Source organism: Caenorhabditis remanei, chromosome III (assembly GCF_010183535.1).
Source record: "Caenorhabditis remanei strain PX506 chromosome III, whole genome shotgun sequence".
In the NCBI taxonomy this organism is placed as follows: Eukaryota; Metazoa; Nematoda; class Chromadorea; order Rhabditida; family Rhabditidae; genus Caenorhabditis; species Caenorhabditis remanei.
The window spans coordinates 830,546-856,472 of record NC_071330.1 but is presented as its reverse complement, the minus strand read 5'-3'; the positions used below and the strand labels follow the sequence as shown (position 1 = coordinate 856,472).

Here is a 25,927-nt window from a genome sequence, read left to right as displayed (position 1 = left end):
AATCCCCCGTCTCAACCCGCCAAAAATATCATCATTTTAATGTCAATTTTTATAATTAAAGCAGCATTTTTCCCCCAATTGAATTCTCCTCCTCTTGGTTTTTTTCTGTTAAGTCTATATATAGTTATCAATTGAATGAATGAGAAGAATTCAATTGTGTTATCATATAGGACATAAGATCATATAAGAGATTATATGTATAGATATAACCGTAGTGCAATTAGTGAGAATTCAAACAATTCAAGCATCGACTGAAACACGACACAAATCGGCGACGAGGCGCGAGAGCTGAAGTTTCGATGTGAGTCCTTGCACGACTCGCATGTGACACACGCCGATTTCCTGGAATAATATATAATGATTGAGAAAGTGACTGGCGTGCCTTTGGCGCGGCGTTTTTGGAGCATTTTCAGCACTGAAAATCGCTTAAAAAATGAGAGAATTGAGTATGTCTGTCGGTCCAGATGTCTTTTAAAGGTAGGATTTCAGAGTTTTCGGCACTATTTCGCCTAAAAAAATACGGAACTGGCGCGCCTTTGACGCGTTTTTAAAACATTTTCAGCTCTGAAAATGTACAAATGAGAGAATTTGAAATTTGTCTGGCGCACCTTCGGCGCGTTTAAAGTAGAGGGTGGAGAAATTTCAAAAAATCGAGAAATCGACAAAATCTGGCGTGTCTTCGACGCGTTTTTAAACTGTTCTGGCGCGCCTTCGACGCGCTATTGATGCGTTTTTAAACTTTTCTGGCGCGCCTTCGACGCGTTTTTATGAAAAATTACTCAATTTAAAGATAAATTTCTCATTTCTTATAGCTGTTTTTCAAGAAAAAACTGTAAGTCTGTCTGTTTGTGCGTCTGTACATCCGGATGTCTCCTACCTTAATATACTGCATTCTCAACTGCTCAGAGACATTTTTCGACAACTCGACCGTCTTGACAACGCGAAACAAAGTGGACAGAATATCATCTGACGAGAATCCCAATCGATGAAATTCGTGAATAATTTTCGCCGCCTCGAAGAATTTTTTCTCCGTACAGTACAACAACATCTTAATCATGAGATCCGGATGTGGCTCATCGCAAACTTTCAACACGTTCTCCTTATTCACTCGTTCGTATGCATTCACTGTCGCCTGAAGGTTATTCAACGCTTGTCTCATATCGCCTTGTGCTGTGAATAGAATCGCTTCGAGACCACCGTCGTCGTAGTTCACGCTCTCCGCCTTCGCCACTTCTTTGACTCGATAGAGAAGCTCCACTGGGGAGAGCTTCGTGTAGCGGAGAAGGGCGCAACGCGATTGAATTGGTTCTGCAACGAAATTTTTCGTTTTAAAAATAAAATTGCATTTTTCAGTTGAAAATCGCTGTTTTCAGTCAAAATAATGGGAAAAAGAGTATTATCAGAGCAGTTTTCTTACAACTGCGCTCCGCCGCGAACGAGAGAGTATCGGCGAGAGACTTTTTTCTCGCGCGAAACAGATTTTCACAGTTTTTGACACATTTTCGCTGTTTTTCATGATTAATTACAAGAAAACTGTCGAAAAATAGCGAAAAAAAAGTCAAAAACAGTGAAAATCTGTGTCGGCGCGAGAAAAAACTCTGCGTCTCTCACCGATACTCTTTCGTTTGCGGTGGAGCGCAGTTGTAAGAAGGTGCGGGCCGCTAATAGCACGGCACGATTCTTACAATCGCCCTCTACCGAAATCGAACAAAATTGCGTTGCGAAATTGAAAGATTTAGAGAAAAAGAGACATTTTTCAAAGGGATTTCGGTGGAGCGCAGTTGTAAAAACTGTGGTGAGCTAGTATAACAAACTCTCGAATTTGACTGTAATTCGGCTGAAAATTTTTACTTTTTTTTCTAAAACTGAGTTTTTGAGCTGAAAATTGCAAATTTATCTCTTTTTTCACACTTTTTTCGACAAAAAAACGGGTTTTAGGTAAAAATAGTTGTTTTTGAACCAATTTCGATCTGAAAATTCAATTTTCTGACCTTCGCACCTAGAAAAACTGAGATTTCCAGCTTTATGTGGAAAATCTGGTTTTTCAGATAAATTTCCTTGAAAACATGAGATTTTCAAAGGAAAAGCGAGAATTTCGATGGAAAAATTGATTTTTTATACTCGAATTCATGAAAATCAATCAAAACCACTCTTTCTAGCTCTGAAATCACATTTTCAATAATTTTTCCTAGTGAATTTACTATTTAAGTCATAAAAATCTATATTTTAATATTTTTAATCAATTCGCCTTAAAAATATAGTCAAAATTCGTTCTTTTCCAATATTTTACTGAAAAACGACCTTCTTTCACCGATTTTTCTATCGTAATTGCTGTTACTAGTCTTTTTGTATAAAATCACAACTCCTTCTCCTGTTTTTCCAGCAAAATCTTCAATTTTTCATCAAGAAATTGTTTTTTTTCCTGCCGACTTTTTTTCCAACAAGCACAGATATTTCAGTCGAAAAAAAGACATTTTCGACTGGAATACCGGTGGCTTTTGAAAAAAAAATCGACACGAAAAACCCATTTCTTGATGAAAAATTGAATATTTTGCTGGAAAAAACAGAAAGGGAAATTGTATTTTCAACTGAAAACATTAATGGAAACAGCAATTACGACTGAAAAATCGGTGAAAGAAGGTAGTTTTTCAGTAAAATATTGGAAAAGAACGAATTTTCGCTATATTTTGAAGGAGAATTGAAGAAAATTCTGAAAATATAGATTTTTATGACTTAAATAGGGTGTTTTTGCATCATTTTCATGAATACGAGTGTAAAAAATCAATTTTTCCATCGAAATTCTCGCTTTTCCTTTGAAAATCTCATGTTTTCAAGGAAATTTGTCTGAAAAACCAGATTTTCCAGTAAAAATACGGATTTTTCTTTCAAATCTTCAGAAAAATCAGTTTCCCGTACCAATAATCTTCTCCGATTGATTACAAGCCAACGCGAAGCGAGTCGTCTTCGAATACAGTTCCATAGTACGCCGGAGAGCCTGAAAATCGCAAATTTCCGCTGAAAATCCAAGAAATTCGGAATTTTGGATTGAAAACAACCTAAAATCGCAATTTTTCGCTGAAAATCCAAGTTTTTCGACAAAAAATTATCAAAAAACAAGTTTTCCCCACTATTCTACCTGCTGAGCACCGTCCGTCATCGAATCGGCCTCATCGAGAATAATAATTTTGTGTCGACCCTCTGGAAGTGTAACTTTCGTCTGAGCGAACGTTTTGATGCGATTTCTGACGACGTCGATTCCTCTGAAAGCGAAATATAGGGGAAATTCTGAATTTTTTGAATTTTTGACGAAAAAATCTTAATTTTTTGATTTTTTCCCGAAAAAATCAATTTTTCTCATCGTTTTCCACACAAACCTCTCATCAGAAGCGTTCAACTCGAGCACCGCCTCCTTCACCTTATCACCCAACAATTCTCTCGCCAGCGCCCACACCGACGTCGTTTTTCCGATTCCCGGCGGTCCCTATAATCAAAAAAATCGATAATTTTGGCCGGAATTTATCGATTTTTTACCGATAGAATGATATTCGGAACATTTCCTTCTTTGGCGATCACTTCCAGTCGGCTAACCATATTTTCGTTGCCGACAATGTCCGAGAGGACTTGTGGACGATATTTCTCAACCCAGGGCGCTAATTCGTGTTTTTGGTGTTTTGACATGCTGAAAATCAAAATTTTCAGAGTTTTTTGAACTAAAAAAGCGAAAAAATCAGCTGAAAACGATGAGAAATGCATGAATTCGTGCAATTAATGATATTCGCGCCAAAATTGAAATTGTCCGAGAGGAGTACACGGGATGGGGGTCTAGTTTTTGCGAACTCGGCCCTCTAATAATTTTGCGCGGTTTTTCAAAAATGAGTTTTATAAATAATAATTAATTTTTTTGGAGCTTAATAGCACCATTGCTTTAATAGAAGTTTTTTTAGAACAAAACAGAAATTTTTGAGTTTTTTATAAAATTTTATAAATAAATATTAAAAAAACAAAAAAATACATCACAAAACGGAAAAAAAGGCAAATTTCGACCAGTTTTAGTTTCAGAGACACGGGGTAACAGCGATGAACCTCAAATCAATCTCGTAAATCGACACCGAGAGAGATGCGTTGCGTGCGCGTCGCGGCTCCCTTCAAGTGATAAGCCGCGAAGCTCGTTTTTTCGTCAAAAAAGCTCAATTTTCTTCATTTTTTCTCGTTTAAAACCGACTTTTCGTACTTTTACTTTGTTTTTTGTTCGAAATATTGTTACAGAACCGAAAAAATCTTTTTTCAGTCAACTAATGCAGCGAAAAATGGACAAAATCAACATACAAGTCGAGGCGAAAATTTCAGGTTATTTTTTCCACGTATAACTTCCGATTAGTCAGTTTTCCCGTAGAGTCATGAATGAAACTTTCAGATTTCATCATCTACGCCTCGTCTTTTCGCTAAAGTTGTAAATCTTCGGCACAACTTCACATCAACAACGCTTCTTCAAAATTCAGTATAAATTATTCTATATTTTTCTAATTTTTCTTCGTTTTTTTTGCTTTTTTGATAAAAAAGTAGATGTTGTTCGATAGTTTTTCGTTGTAAACGTTACCAAATGTGAGTATTCTCTTAGTTTTCCTTGTCGGAAAGCTTTATTAAATGTCATGTCTTTGTCGCATTTTTTAGAGTCTATAGAAAAAATTGTGTTTTCTGAAACAGGAAAATGTAATTCTAGTTGATTTTGACTTTTTTCTTCAAAACAGACACTTTTCTTTTATGTTTTCAGTGGAAAAAGCAGATTTTTCATAGCGCCCAGCGCCGTCCGCCGCGTCGCGGCTTATTCCGTTCGAGGCGACGCGGCTCTCGTATCAACGGAGCGCGTTTTCGCGAGGTTCATCGCTGTTACCCAGTGCAGAGATAGAGAAAAGCTGTTCTAAAAAATAAAATAAAAGGTTATAACTCAACAAATTGGAAGCTATTACTCAGAGAGCAGAATTTCAACGCAGTCAAGTCATTTGTTTCATTTGTTCCGGCTGCACACTTTCCGACCGAGTGATTGTACAATTTTCCGCTTGTCTGAAATGAAAATCATCAATTTTAGAACATTTTAGCTAATTTCAGTCATGAAAAACTGAGAAGAAACCTTCAAAAACCCACCGAAACCTGCCACTTCTGATGTGCACCTTGGTTATGGCACAGTATTACACTGATACCTCGTAACGAGTCTAGACACATTCGGGAGGAGCCCATAGGTCGGAGTTCACCCTGAAATGTTTTAAAAACTCAATTATAATAGTTCAAAAAGAATGCAAAAAAGAAAAGTCGGGCGTGGGGGTCGAACCTGGAAGTGTGGGAGCGATGGGCAAAAGCGTTATCCAGGAGGCCACGCGCGCATAAAAGAAGGAGTGGGAGAGGCGGTATAAGAGTGTGGGGGAAACAAGGAAAAATTTATTTTCAGAGGCGATTGCAAGCACGCTCTATTGCGAATTTTCGAATGTTGCCGGGAAATTCGCATTTTTGAGTTATTTTTTCCGCTCTTACCGTCGTAGAGAACTTCCACTGCTGCATCCTCTCCAAATGATTACATTTCCTCATTTCCACTCGATTCCCGTTCGCTATCCGTCCCTGCGAGTTCTCCGCACTCAGGCAATGTGTTCCATTAGCCATTTTTATCAAATACTTCTTTCCGGGTACCAGAATCTTATCATCCAATTGATTTGGAGTGTTATCCGGCAGCAATTCCGGATAAATGTTCTCTAAATACCATTTGAACGGTTTGCATTGAAGGTTTTGACGTAGATTGACTCTCGACGTGAGATCACCGTAATCCGTGAAAGTACGGTAGGTGGGTCTCGCAACGAAGAAGTTCTCGAGGTATTCGTCGAGCCAGACACGCGCGACTCGCACAGAGTTCTTGCCCATTGAGTCGGTTTTGATACCGTATGGGCGTTGGCGACTGGAATTTTCTTAATTCTTGGTTGTAAATTTTAAAATATTCAAATTTGAAATGAAGTAAAAACGCTTACCGGAAAATATGACCAACTCGACTGCAAGGCATAATCAAAAGTTCTCCTCCACAGGTCCAGATCTGAAATTTTGAGTTTGAAAGAGTGTACCTTGAGAGTGAAGGAGGCTATCAAAAAGGTATCAACTAATAAAACGTAGGAAATTTTATGTAGATCATTTTTGTAGTTGACAACTTTTTGATAGCTAACTAGGGATCTGAGATATTAGCGTTCTAAAGTAGGCGGCGAGTGAGCGCGCGCAGAGAAGCAAATTTTCTCTGCGTCTCTCTATCTCGAGAATGGGCGGTGCTATTGGAAATTTGTAAATAGGTAAAATGTAGCAAATTGTACGTAAATTATTTTTGTAGTTGACAACTTTTTGATAGCTAGCTGGGATTTTGAGATATTAGCGTTCTAAAGTAGGTGGTGAGTAAAGGCGCACAGAGAGCAACTTTTCTTTGCGTCTCTGCGTCTCTCTATCTCTAGAATGGGCGGTGCTAACAAAAATTTGGTAATTGATAAAATGCAGTAAATTTTATGTAGATCATTTTTGTAGTTAGCAACTTTTTGATAGCTAGCTAGGATTTTGAGATATACGCGGTGCAAGAGAGCAGGTGCAGAGAGGGTAGCCACACTCGTTTCTCTGTGTCTCTCTATCTCTGGAATGGGCGGTGCTAACGAAAATTTGTTAATTAATAAAATGTAGCAAATTGTACGTAAATTATTTTTGTACTTGACAACTTTTTGATAGCTAGCTAGGATTTTGAGATATGATGCACGGTTCAAGAAAGAACGTGCATAGAAGCTATCCACACTCGTTTCTTTGCGTCTCTCTATCTCAAAAGTCGGCGGTCCTATCGGAAATTTGTTAATTAGTGAAATGTAGCAAATTTTATGTAAATTATTTTTGTAGTTAACAACTTTTTGATAGCTAGCTAGGATTTTGAGATATTAGCGTTCTAAAGTATGCGGCGAATGAGCGCATAGCAACTTTTCTTTGCGTCTCTCTGTCTCTCTATCTCGAGAATGGGCGCTGCTATCAAAAAGTTGTAAACTAGCAAAATGTAGCAAATTTTATGTAGATAATTTTTGTAGTTGGCAACTTTTTCCTATCTCTCTCATTTCTTGAGATACACTCACCCTAAAACTAATCTCCACATTCTCGGCTCCCCACACATCCATTCCCTCATCATAACTTCCAATTTCAAAGAAATAGTCCCTATCGATTGCAAATAATCCACCGGCCATCGTAGGCGACTTCAACGGATTCACATAATTCATCGGGTCATCAAAATAGGATCGATGCGGGTAGTCCCACTTGAATGTCATCGCCCAGTTGACACCGCCCGTGCACACAGGAGATTCAACGTATTTCATGGTGATGGCGTCGATGATGTCAATGATCGGACAGACGACGCGACGACGGTTTTGTTTGATTTGATCGAGGAGAGGGGGTAGCCACTCTTCGTTCACTTCGCAGTGACTGTCGAGGAAGACCTGGAAGAAATAGATTGTGAAAATGATCTACATTAAATTTTGTACATTTTTTTTTAGTTAAGACCTTTTTGATAGCACCGCCCATTCTCGAGATACAAGCCTTTGAAGTTGCGAGGGGACGCAGAGAAACGAGACTGTCTGGCTTCTCTGCGTCTCTTTTTAACACTGATGGCTCGTATCTCAAAAACGACGAGCGCTATCAAAAAGTTGTCAACTACTAAAATGTGCAGAATTTCATATAGATAATTTTTGAAGTTTGTAGTTTTTTGGTATCGCTCTTAGTTTTTGAGTTATAAGCGTCGAAACATGAGAGAGCGCGCAGAGAAACGATACTGTCTAGCTTCTCTGCGTCTCTCCTTAACTTTGAAGGGTTGTAACTCGAGAGCCATGAGGGCTATCAAAAAGTTGTCAACTAACAAAATGTGTAGAATTTTATGTAGATAATTTTTGTAGTTTGTAATTTTTTAGTATCGCTCTTAGTTTTTGAGTTATAAGCGTCTAAACCTGAGAGAGCGCGCAGAGAAACTAGACAGTCTAGCTTCTCTGCGTCTCTCCTTTTCTTTGATAGCTTATATCTCAAGAACAAGGTGAGCTATCAAAAAGTTGTCAACTAACAAAATGTGCAGAATTTTATGTAGATAGTTTTCGTAATTTGTAGTTTCTTGAAATACTCACCAAAACCTCTCCATCAGCTCTCTTGGCTCCAAATATCTTAGCTCGAATTAATCCCTCATTCTTCTCTGTCTTCAAAAACTTCACTTTGCCCCACTCGACGGGATGCATCTCCTTATACTTCATCGCCTCCTCCGTCGCATTCTCCCATTCACTCGAATCATCCACCAACAATATCTCATGAATATGCTCGGGTTTCGTGCGATCGAATATGGAATTTACCATTCGTACTAAAACCGATGGGGACTCATTGAAATAACAGACAACTATTGATGCAGCTGGCAGCTCCGCGGCATACTGTAGCTCGGAGCAACGCGAGTTTCGAGAGTCTTTGATCTTCCGCCGGGAACCGATACGATCACTCAGGAGACCATTGAATTGATATCTTTTGTAACCGAGTGCTTGTAAGTCGTCTTCTAGTTTTCCATTTATTTTTCCAAGCTCATCGGTGTCTATATCGATTTCTTTGGAACGGTCCGGGAAAGTTGTGACGGATTTGGATTTTGCATCTGTGTCGAAGTCAGGTGGTGGTGGAGGTGGTGGGACGTTGATCTGTAATAAATCCTTATGTTTAAACGCTTATAACTCAAAAACAAGAGCGGTACCGAAAAACTACAAACTACAAAAATAATTTACATGAAATTTTACACTTTTTGTTAGTTGACAACTTTTTGATAGGCCTCATGGTTCTTGAGTTACGAGCATTTAAAGTTGAGAAGAGACGCAGAGAAGCTAGACAGTCTCGTTTCTCTGCGTCTCCTCGCAACTTCAAAACCTCATATCTCGAGAATGGGCGGTGCTATCAAAAAGGTCTTAACTAAAAAATGTAGCAAATTTTATGCCGATAATTTTTGTAGTTTGTAGTTTGTTAGTAGATCATAGAGGTCGTAAGATATAAGCGTTACAAAATTCCCATCTCCAAAGTTTAAAGTTGTCAGAAACCTGTCAAAAGCCTTATAATTTTGCGTCTTCTCGCAACTTCAAAGCCTCATATCTCGAGATCCAGGCGAGGTAGAAAAAAGTTGGTCATTAATAAAATGTAGCAAATTTTAAGCCACTAATTTTTGTAGTTGACAACTTTTTGGTAGCTAGCTAGGATTTCGAGATATGCACATTTGAAGAGTGCACGTGCAGAGAGCACGCTCAGAGACGCTAGCCGAACTTTTTTTCTGTATCTCGAGAATGGGCGGTGCTATCAAAAAGGTCTTAACTACAAAAATGTAGCAAATTTTATGCAGATAATTTTTGTAGTCTACAACTTTTTGATAGCTAACTAGGATTTTGAGATATGCGCGGTTCAAGAAAGCACGTGCAGAGAAGCTATCCACGCTCGTTTTCCTGCGTCTCTTTATCCAGAAAATGGGCGAAGCTATCAAAAAGTTGTTAATTAAGAAAATATAGGAAATTTCATGTAGATAATTTTCGTAATAAACAATTTTTTGATAGCTAATCAGAATTTTGAGATACAAACGTTCTAAAGTCTCTCTATCTCAAGAATGAGCGGTGCTATCAAAAAAAGGTAAAAGTAGAAACTAGACTATTCCTTCTAAACCACAAACCTGCTTCTTATCCATCTCCAGTCCTTCCACCTTATTATTTTCTTCTCCACCTTTATTTTTCCCTTCATCACCATCAAAAACGTGTCTTCCTTCATCCTGTCGTCCCCTAAGTTCCTCCTGTTTCCCTCTTAGCACGTCTGCGTCTCCTCTGTGAGGAACTCTCTCGCCATCGTCTGGATACATTGATACGTATAGATATATTGTGAGTAATATTGAGAATAGGCATATTATCCCGATCGTTTTTCTCCGCAATACTAACATTTGGGAGCTGCAAATTAAGGTGGAATGTGGAATACTGTAGGAAAAAGTGCCGAAGGTACGCCAGACAGAAGATATTTGGATATCCGGACAAACAGACAGACATCCGGACAGATAGAAAACCCGTTAGAACGTTTTAATAATTTTAAAGAGAAACTTCAGACATCCGGACTTTCAGACACACAGACAGATCCCAAAAATCTCAAAAAATCTGTAATTTTTGTCTGTTTGTCCGTAAGCCTGTGGTAAAATCCGAACAGGCTCACAAACGGTTTTAAAAATGTCTGTAAGTGTGTATGTTTGTCCAAAAACTGTTTGAAAACTTTTTTTGCTTCAAAACTGGGATAATTGGACATCTGGACCAACATACAAGTCCTGTAATTTTTTGAAAAAAAAGTAAAAAACAGTCAAAAATTAGATTGTTTCTAATTTTCAAGAAAATGAAGAAAATGGACATCCGGACACACAGACATATCGATAATAATTTCTTATTATAATTAAAAACAAAAAATACAAAAAAAAATAATTTGACAAATTTTGGAAAGAAAAGCTGGAAAAATTATAGAAAAATGTTGAAAAGGGGCGTGGTCTACTATTCTAAAACTCTTAATTTAAGGAATCATTAAAATTCATTTTAGTTAGGAAATGAAATAATTATATTCATTTACATAAGTATGTACAATTCAAAAAAGTGGGCGTGGCCTAATTTTCAAAATTCTTTACTTAAAACTTTCTCAAAAAACCAGGTTAAACGGTAAAATCCGTATTTAAAAGATTAGAGGAACTACAAAAAACTGCAAACTTTAAGGACAAAAGGAGGAATTCTCTCTCACTGAGTGATGTTGAATAGTGCGGGAGAGAGAGGGCGGACGGGTGGGAGGACACGGGAAGAAAAGACGCCGATTGATGACACAGCTGAACGGAGTGAGAGAGAGAGAGTAGAGGGATCAAGAGAGATAGTTAGAGAGAGAGAGAGAAAGAGAAAAGATCCAATGGACAGAAGAAGAAGGAACTAGTGTGGCCAAGTGGTAGGAGGGACACACAATTTGTTTGTTTTATTAACCATTTTGTGCGCGAACTGAATCGCTTATACGGGCAGACCAAAAAAAAGTGTAAAATAGACTCCGATTTGACAGTTTTCGATAAAAGTGAATGTGAGGAGCTGCTCAGTTCATAATGATCAACTTGTGTGTTGAGATCAGAGATGAGTTTACTATCGGCTCATAAGACACATACCAGAACGAGAGCTAGCTAATGTTCAGATATATGCTGGCAAGATGAATCCAGTAGAACACGATTTCTCGATATTTGAAGTACTTTGTAATGTAGTACGTGCTTGAAAACTTCGAGGCAAAAATACTTTTAGGTAACTGAGTTGTTCAGATAACTCCCAGCAATCTACAGCGTTGATGACCGCGAAAACAAAAATTCATAAAACAGTCTAGTCATTCATTTCGATTCTCGAAGAATCCAACGATTTACGTAAAAACAATTCTCCAAGGGAGTATCCACCATGACAAAAGAACAAGTTGGCATTCGATTGGAATCTCCATTTTCACCTTCACTTGGAAGAGGAAAGATGAAAAAGATGGAAAGAAATTAAACACATTTTGTTCGATTGTTCGGGAATATTTGGAGATTATTTTAGGGGATAAAAATGTTGAGGAGGGGATGTGGGAAGAGGACAGAAGCTTGGGTGCAGATGCACTCGGGTGGTGTAGACCGGATTCTACTGCGTAGCGACTCAACCTATAACGCTATAAGATATGCAGTGAAAAGTTACAAAGGAGAACTACCAAGGTGACCTCCGGATCAGAACCGCCAGAATCATAACTGTCCAAATTAGAACCGCCCGATATAGAAGCGGCCGCATCAGAACTGGTACTAATCATAACCGATCAAAAGATGAGACCTAGATTTGACGGTTCTGATGTGTACCAGTGCTGATCCGGGGCGGTTCGAATCGGGCAGTTTTGATTTGGGAGTAGAAAACGAATATAACTAATATCGATGGAGCGCGTTTGCATAACTTCCATTAAATCCCCTGAACGCGGTCACACCAGCGGTTCTAATATGAGGGCTATCAACTACAGTAACTCGAATTACTACAGTACCCTTGTGGGGCTCCATCCCCAAAACTAGACAGGAGTCTTCAAAGCCATACTACAAACACCCCTCGTAAAACACAAAAGATCGAGGCTTACGGCATCTGAATTTGTAAGATGCTATCTACCGTAGCCGGATCTCTGCCTCGTGACGTCAATTTTTTGCACCCACACGATCTTCAGTCTTAGTTTAAAATTACAACGAAATTTAATCATCTGGCGCGTCATCGACGCGTGTTCAGGCTACACACATTTCAAAAAATCGGGGAAGTTGGGATGATAGCCTTGGCCAAAACACAAAGAACAAGAAAATTTTGAAATCGGGGAGAAGGGCGAATCTTGCGATTCTAGATGTTATCTTTATTATGCTTTTAGAAGAAAATCCTTCCAGGTGGAAGTTTAGTGAATTTAAGACATAGAGGGGTTTAGCATTTTGAACATCTGGACTTACAGACACACATATTGACTCTTTCAATGTTTTTTGACGTTTGGAAATCGGACATTTCGAAACCCGACGTTTTGCAATCGACAACTTAGCGTCCGGTTTTAAAACGTCCCGTTGCAAAATATCCGGATTCGTGATCAAGACAAAAATTCAAATTTACCATAGTTGTCAAGGCCCGGGCCGGTAGAAAATTTTCAAGGCCTGACCATTTTTGACTAATTTCTTCTAATTCTGAATGAGAGTAGAAAATTTGGCTTTTTCGCGAAAAAATTCAAAAAATTTGACTTTCGCGCCAATTTACCCGAGCCGGGCCTTGACAACTATGAAATGTACCGGTAGTTTACCGGCGAGCGCATTTTCCGGAAAGTGATTATCGGGTAAGCACACACTAGTTGATAATAATGCCACTGTACAAAAAAATGTCACAGAAAATACTTTATTCGTACGGTTTTAAAAGAACAACTCATTTTGAGCTAACAAGTTTCAGTTCCAAACTAAGAGAAAAAGTCTGAAACCAATCGGACGGAATTTACGAGCATGTATAGTTGCTTGAGTGCCATCTCTTCTATAAATATTGTATCCACTGCCCACTATAAGATCCGCCTCTCCATTAGGCGTATAACGTTGAATTTCGAACACTCTAACTTGATCGTCAGGTACCACTTGATAATTAATTCCTTTCAGAATCGTTTGTAAATTAGGTCTTCTCCATCTATCCGAAATGTATTCCATGTATTTCATTCGTGGATTCGAACCGTGAATCCAGTGACGAATGAATCGGTTGACAGTCTTCTGTGTCATTCTAGAGTTCATCTTGATGAAGGAGCTATTCATCAGTAGATAGTCGTCCAGTGACAATCTGACATTAGCCTTTACCTCAAGGTAATCAAAATTTTGAATAATCACTTCTTGGATGGATTCCCGGTTCTCTGACCTGCACTGATGGACGGAAAGTTGTTTGACGTATGGCAATAACGACCGGTAATCCTTGTTTGGGTTTCTATCGCACACCATCAAATGTCTAATATCGATTCCTGTGATTGAATCGAAAATTGGTTTGGGAATAATCGTGTCGGGATCAGTCGACAGCATAACTTGTGAAAGTTCCGCATGGTTGAAAATAAAAAGCAAATGACGAATCCAGTCTCCCAAGTGGAATCCTTCTTTTGTTAGTTTTCTAGTTTTTCTGTCTCGAAGATCATTTGTTAGTTGGATGTGGATGCTCAGACTTTCAACATCATCATAGTTCCAATGGATGAAATGTGGATATATAACTGGTACACTGATACTTACAATCGTCCAAACATGTAGACCAACACTTTTACTGGTCATGTTTAAAGATTTGACGAGTTTTTTGGTTCTGTCCGAGATGATAGAGAGGCATATTCTAGAAGATAAAATATTATAGATATGAAGTCAGGAAGAAGGAACACTTACATTTCAACATAAGTCATACGGCGAGCGACATGTTTTACAACTTTATCGGGAAGATTGAAGAGAGGAAAGGTTCTCGGACTGCTGCACATGACAATCGATAGAATAAGGCGAATGAGGGAAGACTGGCCCTTACCCACACACACACACACACAGGTTGACTAGATAAGATTCTAGGTAAATGGATAAATAATGGATGGGGTTGGAGAGGAGATGACGTAGTACACAGTGAGAAACTACAACAGGTGTAGTGTACATTTGTTTGAGTTGGTGGCTTAGCAGTCGATTAGCGACTAATCGAACAAGAGTCACGAAGAAAAACACACCGACGGCTATTGATATTGTGTATATGTTTCATGAAATCGGGTCATTTAGACACCAGTTATGACAGAGGGTGCAATAAACGAACTGACACACCCACACATGTGGACAGAGGATGACATTGTGAGAAAGTAGAGTGTTAATTGGTGGCTTACCAGTCAGTGCAGCGATTTCCAAAAAAAAATTTTTTTAACGAAAATGACGAATGTCTCTCTTTATTCGCTTTGCTACATTCGGTTACCACGGACGATATTCGGTCTGGTGCAAAAAAGTTTTCGCGTCGAAGGTACGCCAGTCGAAGCGCCTCTGACTTCAAATTTGAAATTTTGACTTCACAAACGAAGGCGCCTAGCTAGGGATTTCAGGTTCAAATTTTACAATTTTTTGTCGAAAACCCGCCGAAAGTACCCCAGATTTCAGTTTTGCTTTTTTTTGAAAACGCGTCAAAGGTGCCCCAGCCTAGGGATTTTTAGCTCAAATTCTGGTCCAAGGCGCGCCAGACTTCAATTCTTACATATTTTTTCGAAAGCGCGCTCTTTCGAAAACGCGCTAAAGGTGCGCCAGAATTGAATTAATTAAAAATTTAATCGAATTAAATTTAAACGAATGTCTCTCTTTATTCGCCACGGACGATATTCGGTCTGGTGCAAAAAAATTCAATTGCCAATGTTAAGTCTGGCGCGCCACCGGCGCGTTCCGAGAATCTTTCAAGTATTCCGTGCTACAAAACCGCCCTGTTGAGAGAAGACTTAATACATAACTTTTTATTCAATACATCCCATTACTCAACCAATCAGTTCAATATTCTTAGTCAAATTACTTCTTTTTCTTCTTCTTCTCCGCGGCGCCAGGTCCAATCGATGTGATCTCAGCATCAGCGACCCGATTGCCACTCTTATCAGTAATATCCAAATAGTACTTGTACACATATCTCGTCTTATTCCTCAACGCCGGACACGTCGGAAACGTCAACAGAATCGTCTTGAACCCCTTCTGACCGTCGAAACACGTATGACGAACCTCCACCACCGGCTCCCAAACCGGCGCTCTCGACAGCTCCTTCTCGTAGAATCCCGTCTTTGAAATCTCCGTTATCCCGATGTTAGCCTCACCGGATTCCGACGCGATGGCTCCCTCTCGAATCGATCGATCCGGATTCTCGTCCCGAATGTTGAAGGTGATGTCGTAGGTGTACTGTTTCGGGTGGCCACACAAGAATGACATGTTGAAGGTGAACGTGTCGTATTGGGCGGCGACTGGTGCCAGCAGCAGCAGGAATAGAGAGAATATGGTGAGAAGCATTCTTTTCATTAGGGAATGAATATGGGGAGAGGGAAAATGACACGTTGATTTTGATTTTTTTTTAAATTGAGGCTATAGGGTTAGGGTCGGTACACGTGGTTAAGATAAATGGTTTTATCTATAGGATGACGCAAGAAATTGATTGTTTTATTTTCAGATTTTATTTTTGTTTGCAAAAAATACTAAAGTAAAGCTAAAAAGGTGTATTTGACCGAAAGAACTTTAAGTTCTTAAAAAATATTTCAACAAATGGAAAACAGGTAGGATATAATAACATGCATAAAAGAACGGAACAGAAATAAGCAAAAAGTAACAAAGAACACATGCAAGTCAGCTCGTGATCATATCAGTAACTACAGTAACCCAAAAATCGGCTATTTTAGTTTCCCGTTGAGAAATACCAAAATTAGGAGTAACTATTCTATTTTGAAGCTCTCAACAAGCTAAAATCCTATATTTATAAATTCTGGAGACGTGAAAAAAGGAGTGGAGTAGCAATCATCCCTGCTTTTCTTCCTGCGGCGGTGTGTACATGTTTCTGAAGACCAACTGTCTCCCTGCTGCACCCGGCTCTTCACCAGTTTTTTCCTGTTCATCCTCTGCCGCTCTTCCACTGAAAACTCTGGAAAACCATAAATAAATGTAGGCCGGTCTCTTCTTCTAAACTCACTCAATAGCCTTAGCTAAAATCATGGCTATACTCTTATATCTATAATCTTGCCCCCATGGCAAGAGCTCAGCAAGTTGGTCGAAGAGCACGGATATCTCTAGACGACGAAGGTGGTCTCTTTGGTTTTTCTTGAAACGTTTGACGTCGGGCAAATGGTAATTGTGCTGGAATTTTCAGGTTTTTGAGGTTGAAATCATGGGTTACTGTAGTCAAGGTATCAGCCACTGCAGCTTGGACCACAGATGCTGTAGTGTTGACTTAAGAGGGCAACTACATCCGTGATTGAAGCTCCGATTGGAAAATCATTTAAAGCCTCAGTTACTCTAGCCTACGGTATATAATATTGTAGTTTAGCTCATCTTTTTCAGAGTTTCTATCGCTCAAGACTGAGTTCTCAATGTCTAGGTTACAGTAGTCAGGGCTTTGGTAGTAAGTAGTACTACTATATAGACTCACCTCCAGTTGGACCGTTTGGGTCTCCTGAACCTCCTGGTCGATCTCCGATTCCGGTGGAGTAGTCGACATCTTGCTAGTCGGCAGAATGAATGACTCTAACAGCCGGAGTCGTCGAGCAAGTGGGCGGAGCCTATTATTCTCATCGGACCAAGGTTAACTAGGTGTGTGCACATCTGGTGTTGTCCACTTTTGAGGAAAAGCAATCAGAGTTGCGACAAGGGACGGTGCACTGTGTAATAATAACATGTGGTTTGGAAAAAAGTTGTTTACGCGGTAGTATTATAGATTGTAAATCTAAGAGATCAGAGATCTTTGTTTTTGTGGCTACAGTATCTAAAGTTTCATTACCAAATGAGAGACCTGATTGTCAAGAGTCTGACTAGTATAACCAAAGCTTGGGTTACAGTAGCCCAGATCATGGTTACGGTAACCTAAATACCAACTGCATGGTATGAACTTGAATCTTTTTCAGTAGCTAACAAATTGGTTAATTTGTTAGCTACTGAAAAAGATCTGACACCAAGTCATCTCAACACCAAAAAAACTTAAACTTAAAGAACGGGCAGATAATGGGCAAGAAGAAAAACAGCAAGATTATCTCATTAATAAGGTGCTAATTAACAATGTTTAGTAGTGTTAATGTACAACAAAGAGTGCATCAGAAAATACTTTATTCATAAAATTTTTGATACATTGCAAGTTATGAAGATTTAGTCCGAATCACAAGTTGGTCCAACAAACAACAAATAACTTATTAGAAAGCACTTTATTCATAAACATTTTAAAGAAATACAATGAAAGTTAAGATAAATGCATTGCAAATTGAAGAATGTTCAGTTCCAAACCAAAAGAAAAAGTCTGAATCCAATTCTATGATAATATTGAATATGTATAGTAGCTTGAGTGCCATCTCCTCTTTGAATATTATACCCACTGTCCACTATAACATTCGCCTCTGTATAAGGTGTATAACCTTGAATATCGAATACTCTAACGTGATCGCCAGTTACAACTTGATAGGCGATTCCTTTCAGAATTTTTTGTAATTTTGGCCTCTTAATAAGGCGCCAGTAATCCAAAACTTTCAATCAAGGATTCGAGCCCTGGATCCAGTGGCGAATAAATCTGTTGACCTTCCTCTGTGACATTTTATGCTGCATCTTGATATAGGAGCTATTCATCAGTAGATAGTGGTCCAGTGATAATCTGATATCAGGCATCACCTCAAGGTAATCATAATTTTAAAAATTCGCGGTTCTCTGGCCTGCACTGATGGACGGAAAGTTGTTTAACGTATAGCAATAATAAACGATAATCCTTGGTTGACTGCACAACATTTCTACTGAACACTACCAAACGTTTAATATCGATTCCTGTGACGGAATCGAAAAATGGTTTGGGTATAACCGTCTCCGGGATAGCCTACAGCACCATTCGTTTAACTTCCTCATGGTTGAAAATAGTGAGCAAATGACGAATCCAGTCTCCCAAGTGGAATCCTTCTTTTGTGAGTTTTCTAGGTCTTACGTCTCGAAAATCTTCTCCTAAGGTAGTGTGGATGCTCAGACTGTCAATATCATCATAGTTCCAACGGACTTGAAGTGGTCGTAAAACTGGAACAACGATATTCACATCATCACAGATTTCTAGAGTAAAACGTCCATTAGGAATATTTAAAGATTTGATGAGTTGTTTGGTTCTTTTTGTGACAATTGATAGACACAATCTGAAAGATAAAACAAGATAGATTCACAAAAAGAAAACTCACATTTCAACATGATCCAAGCAGCGAGCAACATGTTTCAGAGCTTTATCGGGGAGCTTGAAAAGAGAAAATGATCTCGGACTATCGACCATGACAACCGACCAAATGGAGTAAGTGAATGATGGAAGACTGGTCCTTGTCCACACACACACAGGTTGATTAGATAAAATCCTAGGTAAATGGGCAAATAATGAATGGGGTTGGACAGGAGATGACGTAGTACACCGTGAGAAACTGAAGCAGATGTAGTTTATGTTATTTGTTTGAGTTGCTGGCTTAGCAATCGATTAGCGATAGGTTTTATGAAATCGGCTCATTTAGACGCTAGTTATGGCAAGGGGTGCCACAATACACTGAACTTTTACGTCAACACTTGATTTCACGACTTCCTTCAACGATGATTCACAATGGATAGAACATTCAAGAGTATTGTTAATTTGTTGCAAATCAGGAATTGAACAGAAATATCTTCCGAGAGGACTACACGGCTCGTTTCCGTTGCACTATCAACACCACTTGCCCGTAAATCTACACAACTTTACTGTAAATCTGCACAGTCCCGCTGTCCTATATCTACAAAAGTGTACCGTAAATCTACACGGCTTAGCAATAAATCTTCATTATTTTTCTCGCGTAATTCTACATATGATCCAAGTCTACTCGTAAATCCACACGCCAAGACAAAAACTCACATTCTCTCGAGATATGAACCATGAAAACCACGGTGGTCATAAAATTGAAATTTTGTACTCCGAACCATCTGCAAATCTTTCAGATCAACTTCACGTCATCTGATTTTTTTTAAACAGAACCGAAAGAGAAATGTCACTTTAAATTAGCTTTAGTGTCCACTCTCCGTTGGATTTTAAAAAATATAAAAAAGTCCTCTTCCCGCGGAATAATGAAATCTGCTACGTATTCTTTTGGGCGCTTTCAGAGTTTCTATTGTATAAGTGAAATTATTTTTCACAATATGAAACTGACGGCAATTAGACAGAGTTAATTAGTTGTATTGAAGATACCCTTACTACCGTTCGAGCATAAAAAATCCCCTTTTCTTGTGCCAGTGGACCTAAAAAAAGCAGTTGAATTTGACACATGGAAGTCCGAAGTCGGAAGTGGAAACAATTCTGGTCACTGGTACGAGATAAGTAAAATCTTGGAATTTTCTATGCTCGAAGGGTAGTGGATACATCTAATACAACTAATTAACTTTGTCTAATTGCCGTTTCATACTGTACTTCATACTTCCGTCTTTACTTCCGCACAGCTCAGGAACAGAGTAGATCAGAAGATCTTGTAGGAAAATACCTATTTCTTGCTGCAAACCTTGATTTATTCTCTTCAACTCTTCTGCAAAAAAGTTCCTCCTCCTCCACTTTTTTCATAATTTTCCACTTCCGATGTCCTCATCCTTTCCTTTTCTTTCTTTTCCCGGTTTTCCACGTCACCCATTTTTTCCTCTTGTTTTTTTGGTTGTTTTGAAGTCCCCTCCCCTCACCTATCTCATTTTTTTTGAAAGAAAGAAATTGACTTGCAAATGCTCACACACACACACACACACAGATATGTATATAATAACACTAAGAATCCATCATCATTCATCCCTTTAGGTGGTCACTTTGTGTTTTTTTCCCGGTCAGAGCTTTCTGTTGGGTGCTATTAGCACGACACGATTCTTGCAACTGCGCTCTACCGAAACCGGAGAAAATTGTGTGCGAAATTGAGAAACTCAGAGAAGAAAAATAGATATTTTTCAAGAGGATTTCGGTGGAGCGGAGTTGTAAGAACTGCGCCGAGCTAATATTGAATCCAAGTTTTTGAGGTCTAGACTAGACTGGCGTTCCGTAAACGCGTTTTGAGGGTTTCTCTGAAAAATCGGTCATCTGGACAGTTTTTGTTTTGTTTTTTAACGCCTGGTGGAGTAATTTTTGTATACTGTATGAAAACTTGTTTGCTATGCGTTTTTGAGCTACCGTATGAAATTTTATGAGACCCCACAAATGGGGGAGAAACTTGGTGCGGGAAACTTCTTTAAACAGCACACACTGAGTAAAAAAAGTTTGACATTTTCAGGGATTCTAGATTGTGAATCTGGACATCTGGACAAAAGACCTTTGGCGCGTTGCAAATTGATTTTTCGCTCCAAAACAAGATTTTGAAACCAAAAGTAATTTAAGAAACGCTGGTTGTTTCTCAAGCGCCGATTTCCACTTTTTGCGGACACTTGGACAGGCACACAGACAGACATTAAAATCTTTTAGTACATTCTTACGTAATTCTCCCCCTAGACATCCGTACAAACGTACACACAGATCTAAGGCATTCAGTATTCGCGGCCGGCCGTGAAGGGCCGCGGCTTCCTAGAGATATACTTGAAAACACGACTTGATATACTTTTAACTTTTTGGTACCAGTCTGACCACCAGGGTTCGCTCCCACTGGTGCCAAAACTTTTTTGGGCCGGCCGTACAACAGCCTTGCCCAGATCAGACATGAATTTGTCTAGTCTTGACCTCTCCTGTTTATCCCAACGGGACCAAGAACACAATTCCTTGTCTCCATCCGTCATCGCGTGTCAAGATTCCCCCCTTTGACCACCCACCGTGGTCCAAAATAATAATAATTTCCAATATTTTTTGCTATGTGTTCTAATTAATCTCTTTTTGTGAATAACACCGTCTAGTCTCGATTGTTTTTTTTTAATTTCAAAATGAAATTTTTTGGATTCAGAAGGCGTTGTGACGTTACGAAGACATTTTCCAAATGTGAAATTCGAGATGTTCAAAACCACTTCTTTCCCACAGTTCTTTCTCTTTTCTCGGAAATCCTTTGTTCGAATGGTGATTTGATATTTAGAGCGACAATTTAGACCGACAAATTGGGTATCAAATTTATGGTCGGAGGAGGAGGGGGAGGGGTTTAGGTTTTGGGTTTAAAAGAGGCGGACGGGATGGGTCTAAGGAGCATTTTTGTTTCGGTTCATTTGGTTTTATTTCTTCTTGTTTAATTTTTCTTTGAAAAGAAAGGGAAATGGGACGGAAACGTTTGGGGTATTCGTCATTCTAGATATTTTGAATGATCTTAAAGTTGACAGGGGGTATCTCTCAGTTCGAGAATTCTTATACCAGGGTGTTACAGTATCCTATAGTACCCTAGATTCATTTCTGATAACAGGCCTGTAGTTTGTAGCTTGCCTAGACTACCATGTTTGTAGTTATCCACTTTTCAGCCTTCCCTAAACAAATGTAGTCTATGGACTGTATTTAGAAAAGTCTCGAGACGAAAAGACATTCTAACATTGTCATGCTACTGAAAGATGCTTCTTGGTTGCAAATCTTATTGAACTTTTTTTTCTAAAACTTCACATTTGTAACTGATTATTATGTACGGTCATTTCCTAGTGAGTTATATTTTAAAGTGATCTAAACCATACTTGCAACCGGGCCGAGTCCGAGCCGTGAGCGGGCTTTAGAATAACTCGCCTCCAAATGAAAATTAGGAGTCGATCAACCTATCAAATTGTAGATCTCGGTGAGCTCTACTCAAATCTATTTTCATTGTCACTGTGAGTGAAATGAGAGCCGCAGTACAATCCATTTAGTGGCCGGGCCGTGAACAGTGAATCACGGCCCGGCTGCAAGTATGATCTAAACTGAACCCATTCTTCTAAACCTGAGCTTTACACCGATAATAGTCGTGATAACGATATTGGCAACTATTTTGTACAATCACTACCAGGCATACTGTAGTACCTTGCTGACTGGATACCCACCTTCCAAGTGCGATATTTCTCTGATGACAATTTTAACAAAAATGTTGTCAACTATAAAACTTTGAGACGGATTTGAGACGTTTCCTGAGATCATAGCCTAGGTTTTACTGTCGTTTTAAGAAAATTCTGGGGCAACTCCACCTCCACGTATTATTCTGTAACTGTCTAGGGAGCCTTCTACTAAAAAAGATACCTGCCTTGCTTCAAAATCAATGTTACGATACCAAAATATAGATCTCGGCGAGATCTATGCCAGTGATATGAATCGGACCGGATAGCTATTCACGGTGGTGTACATTTTGGAGTATTTTTCAGCTCATAATACTGAGTTTGAAGCAAGTTATGCAGCGGTCCGGTTTGTAAGTATGCATTTTAATGAAAAGCTGTTCTCTATAAAATGAAGCTCGAGACTTTAACTACTTGACAACCAAGTTTTGAAACCGTCTAACATCTTTCCGACGTTTTCTGTGATAACCACCTGATTCTGTCTAGAAAAGTTCAAAAAACCCAAAAACTGAGACCACACTAGATGACGTACCCCCTTTTCCAATTTCCACACATATAATAATTTCAGAAAAGTTCTCACGAGTTCATAATTTCTGATTGCTCATATTTTTCGTTGCACCGAGAAATGCTCAGTACTTATTAGACAGGTTACTCTGTAATTTCTAGCAGGTTTTCTTTGAAAATTTTTCTTACTCACTCCTTAAAGCCACTCATCACCTCAAGACCCGGTCATACGTTATTTCATAAGTAGTTCCCACGATCTCGTTTTTTCCTTCTTATGACTTTTTGTCTCATTTTTCATTTATCACACTTCAGATCTCAAAACCAACTATGCTCACAAGGGTCCCAATTCTCCTCATTCTGGCTTTAATCGTCGCGTTGGCAGTGTGCCAGGAGCCTGAGAAGCCCGAGAAGCGGCCAGCACTCCTGTCACGTTACGGTCGTGCGGTGCTGCCACGTTACGGTAAACGATCGATGGATTCGAATATGAACGGTCAAGGATCAATGATGACGGGTAGGTGGTATTCTCAATGGAGCGTGTTTGCCTCAGCTCACTGTTTTTTTCAGAAGACAACTCTGACGTCGTGTGCCAACTCATCGACGGAAAGTACATCTGCCTTCCGGTGGATGCCGTTCGGTTCCGCCCGTTCTTTGTTTAATTTTCACAAAATCTCGTTTCTCTGCGTCTCTCCAATCATTCTCTCTCTCTCTCTCTTGGAAATTAGAATAAATTTGTTTGTGGTGTTGTTATCTGGCGTACCTTTGACGCGATTTTTATATTACACGAATTAAGATGTGAAGAGGCAAGGAGGTTTCAGAAATGCGTGAGTTATCAAAATTGAGAAATTTTTCGGGGGCGTGGCTTCTAATGAAGACTGACTGGTGGTAGGTCGGCACGAGCGACAAGCATATGGAGCACATTCGATTGTTTGATGAATTTGACGGCACGGTCGTGAGTCATCATAGTGAAATCGGCGCCGTTCACCTGAAAATGGAGAAATTTTTTTGAGAATTTTGGAGATGGTCCGGTGGACATCTGGACAAACGGACATACAGGTGGATAGACCTAGGGTGTCTTGATGTCTGAGTGCCTGCAGACTTCTTCAGATTTTGATTTGAATTTTAGGGTCCGCCCCCAAAAAACAGTAACCGTGACACATCTTTCGTGCCAGATCCCTTCAAACTGCTTTTACGGGTTCCTGTTCTGGAGGCGAAACATTGATTATCACTACATTCCATTAGGACACGGTTTCAGCGTGTGCAACTAAGCGGCAATGTTGCAAAAGTGGGCGTAAATAGGTTCCGCCCATTTCCGCAGTTCAGCGGCATGGTTTCGTTTTGAGAATGTTCTGACGAAATACCGAAAAACGGGGGAAAATATCGAAATTTCCGGAAAAAAACTTAGTTTCGCTTGTTCTTTCGTCGCGATTTCAGTGTGAATGAGTGTGGCCTAAATGTGGGCGGAGCTTAACTAAGTTTCAGGTTATACTGAGAAATAATGTTCCAGTTGTTCTCGATTTTTAAATCTTAAATCATTTTCAAGTCGAAAATGTCAAAAAAAGGTACATTATGATGACAAATCATTTAAATTTTCTCACAGAAAATTGTTTTCTGTGTCGATTTACGGCGTAAATTGCTAATACTATTACGTGTTAGAATGCAAGTGTGCTCCAGCTGAAGTTAGCTTTTTTTTTAAATAATTTTCAGCCGAATTCATTGAAATTTTTAATGTGAAACTATCATACTTGTCATTTGACGGTGAATTCGTCAGCTCAAATCCCCCAAAAACTCTTTTTCAAAAATTACGGTTTAAAAAACATGTTTTTCGGGAAAAAATCGCTTCACCCCGGCCAGTGACAAGTATGGAAACTATGGAGAACATATAAAATCAGTTTTTCTTCAAAAAAGACCCACCTGTAATATCTTATCATGCTTCCTGAGTCCAGCTGCCTCCGCCGGTGACCCCGGCTCCACATTAGTAATATAAACGCCAGCATCCGGATACTTGAACGGCGCCTTCGACGGATCCTGATCAATTCCTCCGCCTATTTTGAATCCGACACGAATCGTCAGCTGGCCGTGGGCGTCGATGACTTCCTGTTTGTGTAGTTCGACGGCAATCGACAAACATTCGATAGCCTCTCCCGGCATGTGACCGTAAGCTGTCATTTTTGGGAGAAGAGTGAGCTGGAAATTGGAATTTAATGCAAAAATGCAGATATGCTCTATTAAAAGAACAAAAAAGGGAGGTTACGGTAGCAAAAATGATGCGACGCGTCAAAGGAGCGCCAGGCCTTGCCCCTTCGATGCGTGTTCAGTTTAGAGCTATAAAAACGCGTCGAGGGTGCGCCAGACAAATTGGAAGCTCTCGATCTGGCGCACCAATGACGCACTCTTCTCCGATTTGAACCAAAATGTGATTTTTTTGTTGAAAAAATCAAGTTTTCGACAGAAAACGCAAAATTCTATTAGAAGATGTACATGTATGATAATTTAAGCACTTTTACCCTGAATTTTCGAAAAATTTCAAAAAAAATTGTTAAAAATAGGTACCTATTTTTTAATTCAGCCCGATTTTTGACAATTCTGGTAAAAGCCAAAATATTCAGATTTCAAGCGCGCTAAAGGTGCGACACTTGACACAAGCGCTTAAGGTACGCCTGATACAGTGTTTCTCCGTCAGGCGCGCCTTTGACGCATATTTTTCAAACTAAAAAATTTCAACTTCAGTAGAGAAAAAGGAAAAGTTCATAAAGTCTGGCGCGCCTTTGACGCGTTTTTTTCTTGCAAAAAGGAAATTTTCTCGGGTAAAAATTAAAAATTTCATGTATTTAAAATCAAATGAAAAAGCCAATTTTTGACTCGAAATAAGTTTCAAACTCTTTTCAAAAAATGTCGGAAACAGTGTAAACCAGGCGGGTGGTTAAATAAGACGAAGGGCACACATGTTCACCCTCCCGCTGACTCATCGCCTGCCCCCTTTTTCTATGACCACCCTCCACTAATTGTGTACTATCTCGTCGCTTTTGACTGACCCCTCTCCTAAATTTGCATACACTTTTTAGTTTATTCGTCATTGAGAAATGGAGGAAATGTCCTTGTACTACCTCTCTCCTGTTTTGGTCTCTATACCCGCCGATAAGACCTCCCTCACTACTAGGGATGGCCGTG

At 39.3% G+C, this 25,927-nt stretch overlaps 6 protein-coding genes across 6 annotated transcripts; 1 reads left to right on the top strand and 5 right to left on the bottom strand.

Annotated features, from left to right (window-relative positions):
• Nucleotides 1–240: 240 nt before the first annotated feature.
• Nucleotides 241–3,678, bottom strand: GCK72_008325 (uncharacterized protein; the record flags this gene model as incomplete). Its single annotated transcript, XM_003104839.2, has 6 exons — nt 241–342; nt 878–1,308; nt 2,917–2,995; nt 3,137–3,260; nt 3,375–3,481; nt 3,532–3,678. The coding sequence occupies 6 exons, from the start codon at nt 3,676–3,678 to the stop codon at nt 241–243; spliced, it is 990 nt and encodes a 329-aa protein (XP_003104887.2).
• Nucleotides 3,679–15,097: 11,419 nt separating this feature from the next.
• Nucleotides 15,098–15,583, bottom strand: GCK72_008324 (uncharacterized protein; the record flags this gene model as incomplete). Its single annotated transcript, XM_003104963.2, has 1 exon — nt 15,098–15,583. The coding sequence occupies one exon, from the start codon at nt 15,581–15,583 to the stop codon at nt 15,098–15,100; it is 486 nt and encodes a 161-aa protein (XP_003105011.2).
• Nucleotides 15,584–16,081: 498 nt separating this feature from the next.
• On the bottom strand, nt 16,082–16,778 carry GCK72_008323 (uncharacterized protein; the record flags this gene model as incomplete). The annotated part of the gene is made up of 3 exons (XM_003104883.2): nt 16,082–16,205; nt 16,254–16,417; nt 16,710–16,778. The coding sequence occupies 3 exons, from the start codon at nt 16,776–16,778 to the stop codon at nt 16,082–16,084; spliced, it is 357 nt and encodes a 118-aa protein (XP_003104931.2).
• Nucleotides 16,779–18,131: 1,353 nt separating this feature from the next.
• Nucleotides 18,132–18,566, bottom strand: GCK72_008322 (uncharacterized protein; the record flags this gene model as incomplete). The annotated part of the gene is made up of 2 exons (XM_053726767.1): nt 18,132–18,435; nt 18,478–18,566. 2 exons carry the CDS (start codon nt 18,564–18,566, stop codon nt 18,132–18,134), a joined length of 393 nt encoding a protein of 130 aa, XP_053586344.1.
• Nucleotides 18,567–23,086: 4,520 nt separating this feature from the next.
• Nucleotides 23,087–23,415, top strand: GCK72_008321 (uncharacterized protein; the record flags this gene model as incomplete). Its single annotated transcript, XM_003104940.2, has 2 exons — nt 23,087–23,270; nt 23,324–23,415. 2 exons carry the CDS (start codon nt 23,087–23,089, stop codon nt 23,413–23,415), a joined length of 276 nt encoding a protein of 91 aa, XP_003104988.2.
• A 206-nt stretch (nt 23,416–23,621) lies between these two features.
• GCK72_008320 (uncharacterized protein) lies at nt 23,622–24,925 on the bottom strand (the record flags this gene model as incomplete). The annotated part of the gene is made up of 2 exons (XM_053726766.1): nt 23,622–23,741; nt 24,671–24,925. The coding sequence occupies 2 exons, from the start codon at nt 24,923–24,925 to the stop codon at nt 23,622–23,624; spliced, it is 375 nt and encodes a 124-aa protein (XP_053586343.1).
• Between the last annotated feature and the right edge of the window lie 1,002 nt (nt 24,926–25,927).